Source organism: Lepidochelys olivacea (genome assembly GCF_965140295.1).
Source record: "Lepidochelys olivacea isolate rLepOli2 genome assembly, chromosome: 10".
NCBI lineage: Eukaryota > Metazoa > Chordata > Testudines > Cheloniidae > Lepidochelys > Lepidochelys olivacea.
In genome coordinates this window covers 17802913-17819245 of record NC_140420.1, presented here as the reverse complement: position 1 = coordinate 17819245, position 16333 = coordinate 17802913, and the positions used below count along the sequence as shown (strand labels likewise).

The window sequence follows — 16333 nt, the reverse complement described above, 5'->3', positions numbered from 1 at the left end:
GCGGGGCTCCCCCAAGTCCCCCTCTCTGGGGCAGGGGATAAGTGGAGGCTCCCCCAAGGACTCCGGCACTGGGGTAGGACTTGGGGGGGTTCCCCCTTTCAGAGCCCTCCAGGCCTCCCTCACTGAGATAGGGGTTGGGGGATGCTCCCCTTCAGAGCTGCTCCGAGCCTCCATCAGTGACCTAGGGATGCGGGTTCACTGTAAGTCAGTTTCTCTCCCTCTGGGGCTGGACGGTCTTGTCTGTCAATTTCAGTGAGGCTTTCCCTGTCTCACTCCTGGTTTTTTGCATTCAAATCCCTCTCCTGGGGAGAATCTGGTTCAGCAGGGTTGCAAAGAACTGGACGTTGGGGTGTCCCTTTGAAATATAAACATTAGACTGACCCAGCTCTGCAGACAAAACACTGCAACTGATTCAGAAGTCTAAAAGAAAGTACATTGTTCACAAATGCAGGACAAAAGGTTCAAATATATTTAATAAAATTTGTCTGTCGCTCTTGTGATTTAAATTGTCATCAGGTACTCCAGTTAGAAATATAGCCTTGTATCATGTGCTGGTGAAGGTATCCAATTTATTACACCCTTAATGAAGTGATAATATCATTGCCTTTTGTGTGAGAGTAATCTGCTTCCCAATTGAATCCAGCCTTCTGGTTTATCTCAAGGGAATCAGTTTATTGCCTCATAAAAGCAGAGAGGCAATGATATTGCAAGTTTAATCAATACAAAATTAATAAGCCTTGTTTTCATTTTCACAAATAGAAGCCTTTGTCTTGGCCATTCCCCAGCATCTGCACTGGCAGCTGTTGCTACTAGGAATATTCAGGAAGTTGAGGAGCCCACACCACCAGTCATTTTATTGTACAGTAACTAAAGTTATCTATTTATTTGTTTATTTATTTAGTATTTATAGTGCCCTGCAGTGTGATAAGTGCTTTATATTAAATGGCCATTTTTAATCCTAGAATAAAATGTTACCTACCCTAACTTGACTGAATCAGTAGGTGCATACCATGGATGGAGGCCGTAATGCCAGTTAAGGCACATGACTATAAAAATGGTAGGTTGGGTAGTAGCAGGTATGTTTTGCATCTAAGGCCCTCATCCTGAATTGTGTAGTGTGAGGGAAGACTTTAGCTTCTTCCCATAATCACCTTCAAAGTTAGTGGGGCTCTGCAGGGACACCTAGTTCCTAAAGAATGCTGGATCAGGGTTGAAGTCTGTAATTCCATTTTGGGTTTCTGGTGATGTTGACTAACTACTTAGTTTTAATGTCAAAATACCACCCTGAGTCATGTATTTACAATTGTAATGTAAACTGAAGATATATTGCCAAATATTTTATTAAGATAATATTCTGTAAGATTTCAGTTTTGCTTCGCAGATCCATATATTCCTACTGTATGGATAAAATAAACTTGTGGAAAGATTTGAATGGTTCATGTGTAGAAATCCTGAAATTTGTCAGAACTTTCCAGTTAGAGAACCATTTAAATCCCTTACTGTTGTCCTTTATTCTCTATTTTTAAATTTAATTTCATTAAGAGCAAAATTTCTTCTTGGTGGATCTTAACTACACTCTCTTGTTCTCCATGTGGCAGATCCAAGACCAATGAAGTTAATTGAAGTATTCCAATTTATTTCAGTGGGAGATAGATCCAGCCCATACCTTTGCAAATCTGTCATTGATATCACTAGGAGATCTGTACATATAGTGAGAGCAGAAAACCTGAGTGGGTTTCTGCCTTTGATATGTATTAGGAACATTTTGCACTTGGGGTAGGTGGAACTGTTGTTCAATGGTCAGCACATATGGCCAGGATTCAGGACTCCTGGGTTCTGTTTTTTACTGATTCACTGAATAGTTTGCAAAGATCACATAACCACTCTGCACTTCCATTTTTTCCTTTATAAATTGTAGATGATAATAGTTAGCTACCTCACAGGAGTTTAATAGTTTACAGGGGGTCCCCGGTATATGTAGGGATTGTGTTCTTGAAAAGGGCAACAGATACTGAAACAATGGATACCAGTCAATTTTTCCCCATAAGAAATAATGGCCTTCCCTGCCTCTTCCTGCCCCCCCCACTCCCTCCCTGCCTGTTCCCACCCAGTTCCACCCCCTCCTCTGAGTGTACCCCATCCCTCCCAGCACCTCTTGAACGCTGGGGAAAGCACCCAAAGAAAAGCCATGCAAAAGGTGAAGCGACGGATATGCAGATTGGGACCGATGTGAATTGGAACACGTTCCCCTATTGATGAGCGACAGTTATGCGAAACGACTGATAAGGGGGAGACATATAGCAGGGACCCCCTGTATAAAGAGCCTCATTTGAAAAGCACTATTGCATATAAGTGAAAAGGATTTTTAATTTCATGCAAGCATCCTCATTTTATTTAACAAACATTTTATAGTCTTAAACTACTATGCTAAATTGCTTACTTAGCACAAAAAGCCCATTTTCAAGAAAGACTTCCTGTATATCTGAAAATATTGGCCTTGATTCTCCAGGACAAGTGACTCAGAAGTTCTGTCTCATTTTAATAAATTAGATTTTGAGTTAAGTATTTGCTTATCATACATGGTTTATCATTTTTGCAAATGAAAGTAGCTTTTAATAACTAATATTTGTGTGTTTTCAGAAAAATAGTTATAAAGTCCTTTTGACATTTGGTGTGGTGCTGGGTTTTGTCTTCTTTTAGATTATGAAGCAGAGCAGCCTCCATTTCCGTATAGTCCTGAATCAAAACAAGATTCTGTGAGTACAATTCAAGCAAAAAATCTGTACATGGTATGTCTGAAAAGGTGTATCTATTTCTAAAGGGGAAGATTAGGTATCAAAAATATCTCCAAATTCATTCGATGAATGTGTGACCATGTATTTCAAATTTCTCTTAAGTGTCAAATGCAATATTCTAGAAATCACTGCTGTTCTTTAAAGATATTTTGGTAAGGCTGCTATGCCTAAAATTAGATTACCAGCTGTGTTTTGGTTTGCACATTGTGCTGTCCCTCTGCTCTGCCTGTCTGCTTCCTTCTTATGAATAGGCAGGATATTGAAATACGCAAGCATCTTGTTCACTGGATTCCTGCATATTTTCATACTCTCCCTGATTGCAAGAATGAGGCAAGTAAGCAGAGTAGAAGACTGATGCTCTGTTTTCACACATGTGCCGTTGTTGCCTTACTCAAACTCTTGCTATTGCAAAGACACACAGGTCCTCACATTTATTGTTGGTATATCACCCTGGTGGTAAGTTTGGAATTTCATATACTTTGTGCTGAATCCCTCAGTTTGGGAAGCTGCTTTTTTTTTTTCCCCTTCCATATCTTTAAAAAAAAAAAAAATTACAAAAAGGTGAACCAGATTCAGGCCTACTGCCATAGAACCTCAGGGTTACGAACACCTTGGGAATAGAAGTTATTCGTAAGTCTGCAATGTTTGTAACTCTGAACAAAGTGTTATGGTTGTTCTTTCAAAAGTTTACAACTGAACATTGACTTAATACAGCTTTGAAACTTTACTATGTAGAAGAAAAATGGTGCTTTTAACTGTCTTAATTTAAATGAAACAAGCACAGAAAGTTTTCTTAACTTATCCTCTTTTTTTAAACTTTCCCTTTATTATTTTTGTAGTTTATGTTTAACACAGTACTGTACAATATTTGAGTTTTTTGTTGTTTCTGCTGCCTGATTGCTTACTTCCAGTTCCAAATGAGGTGTGTGGTTGAGCAGTCAGTTTGTAACTCTGGTGTTCGTAACTGAGGTTCTACTGCATAAGGTGGGCAACTTTGCCTAATCTGTATTTGGCTAGGTATTTTTATTGTAGGAAAACTTTGGGCCTGTTGACATCACGGGTGTTCATAAAACTTTTAAAAAAAAACTTTGAGCCCTTGTCTCAAAGAGAACTGCTTGAGCAGGGAGATAAATCATCACGGACTCAAATACAAAGCTTGTTGTGTAAAGCACCAAATTAGCCCTACAAAATGATCTAAAAAACAAAGTTTGATCAGCCTGTTTTGGATGTTTTCATTTAAAGTAAGCATCTCAAAGCTATTTTAGCCTACTACGCATCAGTTAGCTTACAATATTAACATTTTATATGAATATTAACATATTATAACTCTGTGCTAAGCTGGCTAGGATATCCTGTTGCCCTAAGTGAAAATAACACCATTATAGTATATTAATTTATGTAAAAAGAATAGCAAATTCTGATGACTGTGTCATTAGTTTGGGAGTAATATATCTGTCGATTTCAGTTTCCCTGCAATTGAATCAAAACCATAGTGCAATGACATGCATTTATATGTTAATGAAGTTCTGTTAATTCCTTAATAGGATTTGTTTATGAACCTTGCGTGTATTAAAAAGAAGCCTGCTCATGTCTGTTTTATCGATACGCAACATATTAGATGTATTAGGGGCCTGATCCTACTAATATTTTGTTCAGTAGAGTAGGAGCATGTTCATAAAACCATCTGAGTTCAAATATGCAACAGTTTATTATGCCAAAATTATGACAGTGATGCAATAGTGCTGGTATGAGGTGTTTGCCTTCCTCTTTGTAAACATTAGGGATAGGTCATTGTCTGATAGAGTAATATTCTTGTCCACTATAACTGTATCTGTGTTTCTAGAAACACAGATCAAACTATGGGCCTTCAATCTTGTTAGTTTCACTATTTTTTCCAATTATGATTTTTCACAGGCTGTGTAACTGCAATTTTTTTCATGGGAGAAAAATTCAGGCTTGGGTTTGCATCAGCTTTGAATTTGGCTCTGTATTTTCTTTAAAAATACGCACATTTCAATCTTATTTTATTGCTTAAACAACAAAAAGAATTCCAGGATACAAAGGCAAGTAGTGTATGCAAGCAATTGAATGGAAAAAATGTTAGTATGAAAAATATTTCAATTTTAGTTTCCAAAGCGGTATTATATATTGACAGTGAGTAAAGCACATTTTTAAATTGTGAAAATCCCTTGACAGTGCCCTTCTTAAGACAACTGTCGTAGCCTTTCATATGCATAGCTTCCTATATTTGGATATTTTTAGTGCACTGGAGCCTAGATTTTTTTTTCCCCTCAACAGAATTCTCTCTCTGTTTAAAGTATTCATAAAGATAGAAACTGTCCAGCCCAAATATGGAAATCAGTTAATATTTTATTTATTGTAAATTCCAAAACTTGTATTTCCTCTCACACTAAATTTATTTGAAATATATTTATGAAGGGGAACCAATCTGGATGAGATACTTGTCAAGTATGTTTATTTTTAACAGGTTTCTTTGGATACAGGAATTTTGCAGCCTTTACATACAAAGCAATTATACTCAGCTTTTACTGAATGTTCCGGTGCCCAAAAAATACCTTCCTTACCCACGCATGCACCACTTCCAGCAGCACCTAATCCAAAAACATGTAAGTAAGGGTCTGAAAGAATATATTTACTTTATAAGGAACAGAAAGGATGTAAATAAGGTCACGTGAGTACAGGCAACCTGTGCATGGTACAGAGGACAAGGTCTCTTGATACAGTGTATCAGAGTGGGCACAGAGCTATATATGGCTAATATTACTGACCACAGACAAAGACATGAAAAAGAATATCTGGATTTATATGAAAGGGGTGCTGCTGGGCCAAAAAATAATTTAGCATATATGCTGCCTTGCATACCACTTTGCATGTTCTAAGCAAGTTTCTGCACAAAAGATCTGAATTAAGACATGCCCCCACAGTATGTTGGGCTACCCTGACAAGCTATCCTACCTTTGAAAGAGTGCACATACTAGGGCACACCCTGCTGTGATTATTTAAAAGTATAAATTAAAAAATTCCACATGGTTTGTTATTTGAGATTCTCATGACTGGTCCCCAGTACTTCAAACAGATACCCCAGTTTGGGCCCATGTGTCCTTGCAGAGTCATATTGATACACTCTGCAGGCATTAGAAATCTATAACAATGCATTTGTTTGTAGGATTAAGGGTTTAATATATAGTTGTACAAATCTGCTGAGGACAATTTTCCAACCCTGAATAGACTTTTTACTCAGCTGTTTATATTACAACTAGGGCTGTCGCGCAGTTAATTTTATTTAGTCGTGCGATTAATTGCACTGTTAAACAATAATAGAATACCATTTATTTAAATAGTTTTGGATATTTTCAAATATATTGATTTCAATTACAACACAGACTACAAAGTGTGTAGTGCTCACTTTATATTTTTGATTACAAATATTTGCACTGTAAAAAACAAATGATAGTATTTTTCAGTTCACCTCATACAAGTACTGTAGTGCAATCTCTTTATCATGAAAGTTGAAGTTACAAATGTAGAATTATGTACAAAAAATAACTGCATTCAAAAACAAAACAATGTAAAACTTTAGAGCCTACAAGTCCACTCAGTCCTACTTCTTGTTCAGCCAATCGCTCAGACGAACAAGTTTACATTTGTAGGAGATAATGCAGCCCGCTTCTTGTTTACAATATCACCTGAAAGTGAGAACAGGCATTCTCATGGCATTGTTGTAGCTGGCATCGCAAAATATTTATGCGCCAGATGCACTAAAGATTCATATGTCCCTTCATGCTTCAACCATCATTCCAGAGGACATGCATCCATGCTGATAAAGGGTTCTGCTTGATAACCAAAGCAATCCAAAGCAACGCAGACCGACACATGTTCATTTTCATCATTTGAATCAGATGCCATCAGCAGAAAGTTGATTTTCTTTTTTGGTGGTTCGGGTTCTGTAGTTTCCGCATCAGAATGTTGCTCTTTTAAGACTTCTGAAAGCATGCTCTACACTTCGTCCTTCTCAGCTGTTTGGATGGCACTTCAGATTTTTAAACCTTGTGTCTAGTGATGTAGCTATCTTTAGAAATCTCACATTGGTACCTTCTTTGCGTTTTATCAAATCTGCTGTGAAAGTGTTCTTAAAATAAAAGTGCTGGGTCATCATCCGAGACTGCTATAACATGAAATATATGGCAGAATGCAGGTAAAACAGAACAGGAGACATACAATTCTCCCCCAAGGAGTTCAGTCACAAATTTAATTAACGCGTTATTTTTTTAATGAGCATCATCAGCATGGAAGCCTGGCTGAAGCATGAAGGAACATACGAATGTTTAGCACATCTGGCAAGTAAATACTTTGCAATACTGGCTACAATAGTGTCATGAGAACTCCTGTTCTCACTTTCAGGTGACATTGTAAATAAGAAGCAGGCAGCATTATCTCCTGTAAATGTAAACAAATTTGTTTGTCTTAGTGATTTGGCTGAACAAAAAGTAGGACTGACTGGATTTGTAGGCTCTGAAGTTTTACATACTGTTTTTGAGTGCAGTTATGTAACAAAAACATCGACATTTGTAAGTTGCACTTTTACCATAAAGAGCTTGCACTACAGTACTTGTATGAGGTGAACTGAAAAATACTATTTCTTTTATCATTTTTACAGTGCAAATATTTGTAATAAAAAATAACACTATAAAGTGAGCACTCTCGACTTCGTATACTGTGTTAATTGAAATTAATATATTTGAAAATGTAGAAAAATATCCAAAAATATTTAATACATTTCAATTGGTATTCTATTGTTTAACAGTGCAATTAAAACTGTGATTAATTGAGATTAATTTTTTTGAGTTAACTACAATTAATCGACAGCTCTAATTACAACAGAAGAAAGGCAAGTATTTTTCCCTTCTAATCTTAAGGTCAAATTAGGTTCAGTAAGATAACTATATAATTGAGTCTGAAAACTCCTTTCAAAATATAGTCCTTTGCCCATCTGTTTCCTTTCCATCTGTGATCAGACACTGAATCTCTTTTCTTCCATTTTTATCAGTCTGGTTTCAACTTTCTGAAATTCACATAGAACCTGTAACAATGTTTTCCTTTAGATGTTCTGCACTTTAGCCTTCATATTGTCTTTCAACCCATCACCTTTCTTCACCTCCTTTTCTATGTTTCTTCTCTTTCTTCTGTTCATTTTTTTCCATTGCTGACAGTGAGAAGCAGTAATATCATAGGCTTTTATATAGGTTGCCCTTCCAATTAGGAACATTTAGAAGAGGTGTCTGAACTGGATTAAGGATGTGAAGCAATGAACAAAGCCTTTGCTAAAGATACACATTTCCAGGAGACTACCCTTTTAATAATTAATCTGTATTTGCCACATTAAGACAGGAATATTTACTGCAACAGCAGCTGAGACTCTTGACTGAGGACAGCACTTCAGCTGGTTATGGCACCTCCTCTGTCCCCTCCCCCCCCCCCAAAAAAAAAAGTTCCGTGCTTGCTCCCTAGGATTTCTGAATCACTCTGATCTGATGACTAATAGAAATTGTTCCACACCTGATGTAAATTTATTTTATAATGTACAGTGCTCCATAATATTTCTTCTTAAGGTCTTCAGTACAGACAAATTTGAATCTTAAAAAGGGTTTACTCTTCTCAGTGATTTCAGTGTCTAGATTACGATTTTGAAAGAAGCAAAAGAGTTAAATGCCCAAATCTCATTGAAATTCAGTGTCATTTGGACACACAAAGCCTTAGATGCATTTAAAAATTCCAGCCTTTGGAATTTGGAATGTATTTGGTTCCATTTTGTGTCTAGTTTGTCCATAAAATATGCAGTCAATTAAGACTATTAACACCACCATGGCTAAACAAACAGGACGCACTTAAATTATTAAAATAATTATTACTATCAAACATGGCATGGGATAAGATTAAAACTTGTTTAGTTGTTATGTAGTTAATCAGGCGTTTTTGTGTGTGAAATTAGTTACATACATTGTACTGAAATGCTTCTTAGAAATGGCTGTCTTGTTTGATTTAATTTATCTAACTTTGAGATCATAAAAATCAGAATAAAAAGTGGGTCATATTCTACTCTTGGCTAAACCAGTGTAAATCTGGAGTAACTCCAATGAAGGTGATGGAATTACAGTGGTATAAATCCAGAGTAATCCAGGGCAGAAATTCACCTGGTTAAAACAAATGCCTGTGCTTTTATATACACTGGACCATGTAATCTGCAAGGTAATCATGTTGTCATTTTTGTCTTTTGAGTTAATTTTTTTCACCTTAAAGATTGAAGCTTGTATTTTAAAAAGTAGTTGTCATGGGCCTAACTCTGTGCTCATTGAAGTTAATGGCATCTTTACCATTGACTTCCCTGAGAGCAGAGTTATATCAACACTGAGCCCTGGTCTACACTAGGACTTTAGGTCGAATTTAGCAGCGTTAAATCGATGTAAACCTGCACCCGTCCACACGATGAAGCCCTTTATTTCGACTTAAAGGGCTCTTAAAATTGATTTCCTTACTCCACCCCGACAAGTGGATTAGCACTTAAATCGGCCTTGCCGGGTCGAATTTGGGGTACTGTGGACACAATTCGACGGTATTGGCCTCCGGGAGCTATCCCAGAGTGCTCCATTGTGACCACTCTGGACAGTGCTCTCAACTCAGATGCACTGGCCAGGTAGACAGGAAAAGAACCGCGAACTTTTGAATCTCATTTCCTCTTTGGCCAGCGTAGCAAGCTGCAGGTGACCATGCAGAGCTCATCAGCAGAGGTGACCATGATGGAGTCCCAGAATCGCAAAAGAGCTCCAGCATGGACCGAACGGGAGGTACGGGATCTGATCGCTGTATAGGGAGAGGAATCCGTGCTATCAGAACTCCGTTCCAGTTTTCAGAATGCCAAAGCCTTTGTCAAAATCTCCCAGGGCATAAAGGACAGAGGCCACAACAGGGACCCGAAGCAGTGCCGCGTGAAACTTAAGGAGCTGAGGCAAGCCTACCAGAAAACCAGAGAGGCGAACGGCCGCTCCGGGTCAGAGCCCCAAACATGCCGCTTTTATGATGAGCTGCATGCCATTTTAGGGGGTTCAGCCACCAGTACCCCAGCCGTGTTGTTTGACTCCTTCAATGGAGATGGAGGCAACACAGAAGCAGGTTTTGGGGATGAAAAAGATGATGATGATGATGAGGTTGTAGATAGCTCACAGCAAGAAAGCGGAGAAACCGGTTTTCCCGACAACCAGGAACTGTTTCTCACCGTGGACCTGGAGCCAGTACCCCCCGAACCCACCCAAGGCTGCTTCCTGGACCCAGCAGGTGGAGAAGGGACCTCCGGTGAGTGTACCTTTTAAAATACTATACATGGTTTAAAAGCAAGCATGTGAAAGGATTACTTTGCCCTGGCATTCGCGGCTCTCCTGGATGTACTCCCAAAGCCTTTGCAAAAGGTTTCTGGGGAGGGCAGCCTTATTGCGTCCTCCATGGTAGGACACTTTACCACTCCAGGCCAGTAACACGTACTCGGGAATCATTGTACAACAAAGCATTACAGTGTATGTTTGCTGGCGTTCAAACAACATCCGTTCTTTATCTCTCTGTGTTATCCTCAGGAGAGTGAGATATCATTCATGGTCACCTCATTGAAATAGGGTGCTTTTCTTAAGGGGACACTCAGAGGAGCCCGTTCCTGCTGGGCTGTTTACCTGTGGCTAAACAGAAATGTTCCCTGCTGTTAGCCACGGGGAAGGGGGAGGGTTGAGGGGGTAGCCACGCGGTAGGGGGAGGCAAAATGCGACCTTGTAACGAAAGCACATGTGCTATGTATGTAATGTTAACAGCAAGGTTTACCCTGAAAGAGTGTAGCCACTGTTTTATAAAATGCGTCTTTTTAAATACCGCTGTCCCTTTTTTTTTCTCCACCAGCTGCATGTGTTTCAATGATCACAGGATCTTCTCCTTCCAGAGGCTAGTGAAGATTAGAAAGAAAAAAAAACGCACTCGTGATGAAATGTTCTCCGAGCTCATGCTGTCCTCCCACACTGACAGAGCACAGACGAATGCGTGAAGGCAAATAATGTCAGAGTGCAGGAAAGCACAAAATGACCGGGAGGAGAGGTGGCGGGCTGAAGAGAGTAAGTGGCGGGCTGAAGCTCAAATGTGGCGGCAGCGTGATGAGAGGAGGCAGGATTCAATGCTGAGGCTGCTGGAGGACCAAACCAGTATGCTCCAGTGTATGGTTGAGCTGCAGCAAAGGTAGTTGGAGCACAGACTGCCACTACAGCCCCTGTGTAACCAACTGCCCTCCTCCCCAAGTTCCATAGCCTCCACACCCAGACGCCCAAGAACGCGGTGGGGGGGCCACCGGCCAACCAGCCACTTTGCCACAGAGGATTGCCCAAAAAAAAGAAGCCTGGCATTCAATAAATTTTAAAGTTGTAAACTTTTAAAGTGCTGTGTGGCATTTTCCTTCGGTCTTCCACCACCCCTCCTGGGCTACCTTGGTAGTCATCCCCCTATTTGTGTGATGAATGAATAAAGAATGCATGAATGGGAAGCAACAATGACTTTATTGCCTCTGCAAGCAATGATTAAAGGGAGGAGGGAAGGTGGTTAGCTTGCAGGGAAGTAGAGTGAACCAAGGGGCGGGGGGTTTCATCAAGGAGAAACAAAGAGAACTTTCACACCGTAGCCTAGCCAGTCATGAAACTGGTTTTCAAAGCTTCTCTGATGCGTAGCACGCCCTCCTGTGCTCTTCTAACCGCCCTGGTGTCTGGCTGCGCGTAACCAGCAGCCAGGCGATTTGCCTCAACCTCCCACCCTGCCATAAACGTCTCCCCCTTACTCTCACAGATATTGTGCAGCACACAGCAAGCAGTAATAACAGTGGGAATATTGGTTTCGCTGAGGTCTAAGCGAGTCAGTAAACTGCGCCAGCGCGCCTTTAAACATCCAAATGCACATTCTACCACCATTCTGCACTTGCTCAGCCTGTAGTTGAACAGCTCCTGACTACTGTCCAGGCTGCCTGTGTACGGCTTCATGAGCCATGGCATTAAGGGGTAGGCGGGGTCCCCAAGGCTACATATAGGCATTTCAACGTCCCCAACAGTTATTTTCTGGTCTGGGAATAAAGTACCTTCCTGCAGCTTTTGAAACAGACCAGAGTTCCTGAAGATGCGAGCGTCATGTACCTTTCCCGGCCATCCCATGTTGATGTTGGTGAAACGTCCCTTGTGATCCACCAGAGCTTGCAGCACTATTGAAAAGTACCCCTTGCGGTTTATGTACTCGCCGGCTTGGTGCTCCGGTGCCAAGATAGGGATATGGGTTCCGTCTATGGCCCCACCACAGTTAGGGAATCCCATTGCAGCAAAGCCATCTACTATGATCTGCACATTTCCCAGGGTCAGTACCCTTGATATCAGCAGATCTTTGATTGCGTGGGCTACTTGCATCACAGCAGCCTCAACAGTAGATTTGCCCACTCCAAATTGATTCCCAACTGACCGGTAGCTGTCTGGCGTTGCAAGCTTCCACAGGGCTATCGCCACTCGCTTGTCAGCTGTGAGGGCTGCTCTCATCTTGGTATTCATGCGCTTCAGGGCAGGGGAAAGCAAGTCACAAAGTTCCATGAAAGTGCCCTTACGCATGCGAAAGTTTCGCAGCCACTGGGAATTGTCCCAGACCTGCAACACTATGTGGTCCCACCAGTCTGTGCTTGTTTCCCGAGCCCAGAATCTGTGTTCCACAGCATGAACCTGCCCCATTAGCACCATGATGCATGCATTGGCAGGGCCCATGCTTTCAGAGAAATCTGTGTCCATGTCCTGATCACTCACGTGACCGCGCTGACGTCGCCTCCTCACCCGGTATTGCTTTGCCAGGTTCTGGTGCTGCATATACTCCAGGATAATGCGTGTGGTGTTTAATGTGCTCCTAATTGCCAAAGTGAGCTGAGCGGCCTCCATGCTTGCCCTGGTATGGCGTCCGCACAGAAAAAAGGTGCGGAACAATTGTCTGCCGTTGCTCTGACGGAGGGAGGGGCAACTGACGACATGGCTTACAGGGTTGGCTTCAGGGAGCTAAAATCAACAAAGGGTGTGCCTGTACATCAAGGAGTATTTCAGGCAGGACTTCATGGAGGGTTCCAATAAGAAATGGTTCACCTAAGTTATTGTTCTTATTGGAACAAGGAGGTTAGTCTGGCCTCTGATTGATACATGGCTAGATTTACCTCGCTGCACCTTCTCTGTGAGTGACTGCAGTGTGACCTAGAGGAATGAGTCCCCTAGACGGGGGAGGAGGGGAAAGCAAATGAGTACAAAACAAATCTGGTCTATTTCTTGTTTTGATCCACTCCATCTATCTTTTACATCTTTGGCTAGCAGCAAACGGTGCAGAAGGACTGCAAGCCATCCACATCTCATGGCTGCTCGGCAGAAGACGGTGCAATATGACTGCTAGCCATCCTCATCTCTTGCCTGCACAGCAGAAGATGGTGCAATATGACTGCTATCCATCCCCATCTCTTGCCTGCCCGGCAGAAGATGGTACAGTATGACTGCTAGCAATCCATATCGCCTGCCTGCCCACCATAAGACGGTTCAATAGGACTGACTGCAGGACTAAAGAGAATGACCTGGTCAAGTCACTCCAAACTTAGTCCCTGCGGCCAGGAGCACCTTGGACATGACGATGACGGCTACCAGTCATATTGCACCGTCTGCTGCCAGAAGGCAATGGGTTGCTGCTACTGTGTAGCAATGCAGTACCATGTCTGCCAGCGCCCAGGAGACATACTGTGACGGTTACCTGAGCGGGCTCCATCCTTGCCGTGGTATGGTGTCTGCACAGGTAACTCAGGAAAAAAGGCGCGAAACGATTGTCTGCCCTTGCTTTCACGGAGGGAGGGAGGGAACGGGGGCCTGACGATATGTACCCAGAACCATCCGTAACAATGTTTTAGCCCCATCAGGCATTGGGATCTCAACCCAGAATTCCAATGGGCAGCAGAGACTGCGGGAACTGTGGGATAGCTACCCACAGTGCAACACTCCGGAAGTCGACGCTCGCCTCGGTAGTGTGGAAGCACTCCACCGAGTTAATGCACTTAATGCACTTAGAGCATTTTCTGTGGGGGGACACACACTCGAATATATAAAACCGATTTCTAAAAAAACGACTTCTATAAATTCGACCTGATTTCGTAGTGAAGACATACTCTGAGTGCTTTTGAAAATTTCACTCTTAAAATTCTCTCCTATATTTAAACATGCACATGTTTTCTGTTTCAAGGAGCGCAGCCATGAACTGGCTTTGTTGTCTAAGGCTCAGTGTTATAATCTACCAAACTGGAAATCAAAGTCCAAATCCCAATTTAGTCTCTCGCTTCTTAGGCCGCAGGACTGGCAATCTAGGTGAGAGGCAAAACATCAGAACACCTAGCAGTTAGGCCTGCTGGCAGATCAGGAGCCACATTGATGGGGCTCTGATCGCAATTCTGTTTGTTTTTCTTGTTCCTGGAGGGGTTTATTCATGATGACAAAGCCTGTGAAAAGGATGTGGGTAACAGAGAGAAGTCTGTGTGCCACAAAGTGAAGATTTGACCTGGCCCTCGTCCTGATGCCTAGGAGTTGAATTTTGTGACTGACTACGTTACTCCAATTTCTAAGGGAAAGCAAACCAATAATGGGTGGATATCCTTCATGGGGAGGGGAGGAGAAAGTACCCAGTTTGAAATTTATTCAAGTTGATGTATTCTTTGTGACTTAAAAGGAGTGAAATCTGTGACTATCTAAATTGAAAGAATCTGTGTTTTAGAACAAGCTGAGATGATACCGATTAAAATTAAGGCTATTTGATTTATTTCAGATGAATGTTCTTCTTTCTCCAGACTAAATTCAATCTGTTAATGAAAAAAATATATTGTTTTGTCCAGGTTCTCCTCGAGAATACTTGGAATATTACATATTTCCAGTACTTTTGCCGGGAATGGCTGAACTTCTGCATCAAGCAAAGAAGGAAAAGTGTTTTGAGGTCAGTTCTTAGTTTTCAAGATGCTGTTTTAGAATTCTAAAGTTTTTTAATCCACTATCTACATTTCATTATTTTGTCTTTTACAGACAGACTGTAATAAAATAAAATAATGTATTATATGTCATTTTTAAACTCAGTTAGTTTTGAGTAGTGTATTTCATAAATCCGATCAATATGACAAGCCCTACGTTATGTCTTTTTACATAAAACCCTTTCTGAAATTTTCGATTGTATCTAGCCCAGCTAGCTATCAAGCTTCAGGGGGAGGGGTCACCTTTCTAATTAACACCAAGGAGCACTCAGTTGAAGAAAGAGAGGAGATTATAGACGAGAGCAGCTGCAGGAATTTAAATTTAATCTACTACAATAGTTATGAAAATTCAACACACTGCTCGATCATTGTAACTGTCTGTTGGAATATTGTCTTGATCTTTTTTTTTGTATGTTGGCCTTTTGAAGTTTTGTGAAAAAATGCTACTTATAATGTATACTATACAATTTAAGTATTTGGTTTCTCACAGCAATCTTATAAAGACTGGGCATTGTGGCAAGATTTGCCACACACAGTTTTATAAATGCTTCCATACATTTTTGTAAAATTGTTGTTCTTCATTCAAGTCAATTTAGTTATAGCAATTCAAATTCTGCCTTTAGTTACACCCTAAAAGTAATATTTGCTAAGTTTTTCTGTCTGATTAACTGTTAATGTGTCTTTCATCAAACTTTTTCTTCCTTACGTGTAACTGATTTGTCTGATTTATGCACACAAGTTCAAAGGTGGCAAAATCATATAAAAATACATTAAGATTTTCTGTTGAAAGATGCATACCAAATATGTTAAATCAGTGTTTCTCAACTGGGGGTTATGGGATGGATTAAGGCGGGGGGGGCAGCAAGCAGAGCCAGTGTTAGGTGGTAGGAAGCAGAGCAGTTGCCTGCAGCCCCATGCCACACAGGGCTTGCAATGCTAATGTACATGAAGCCTTGAACCTGGAGCCCCAAGGGATCACAATTTTTTCTAGTGGGGGCGGAGGTCATGATATTTTTTTAAGTCCAGAGAGGGTAGCCAGCACAAAAAGGCTGAGAAGCACTGTTTTAAATTAATAATCTGGAAACAAACCAGGGGAGTGTTAAATATTCAGACCCTAGATAGCAAAGCATGCAGTTCAGACTGTTTTGCTATCCAAGCTACTGACACAGACTTCGTATTAAATATATATATGTGCCAGATAACAGACACAGTGGAATAGCTTTAAAAATGTTTGGCATGCAATTACATATGTAGAATTAACCATTGACATATGTACACTTTTGATACAGCCAAAAATACATTACACCTACCACACTTGGCTGCCCCTCCTAAATTTGTCTTCCATGTTCAGATCTTGTTCTTCCTTGTAAATAGCTTGCTTCAGTTTTCACGTAAACTTCACAAGGTTTGAGCGTAGTTCTACAATCATTATTTTTTT

General features: G+C 40.8%; 1 protein-coding gene across 4 annotated transcripts in view; it reads left to right on the top strand.

Annotated features, from left to right (window-relative positions):
- The window catches only part of IQCK (IQ motif containing K), a 95468-nt gene that overhangs the window by 128 nt on the left and 79007 nt on the right, over positions 1-16333 (top strand). For 2 of the 4 annotated variants that reach the window (XM_084641817.1, XM_084641820.1), the window contains exons 2-4: positions 2701-2789; positions 5284-5422; positions 14767-14864. In XM_084641817.1, the coding sequence (XP_084497943.1) occupies positions 2701-2789; positions 5284-5422; positions 14767-14864 (326 nt within the window). Of the gene's footprint in view, positions 1-79; positions 201-2700; positions 2790-5283; positions 5423-14766; positions 14865-16333 lie in introns of those variants that run through there. The other 2 variants (XM_084641819.1, XM_084641818.1) reach the window with 2 other exon arrangements.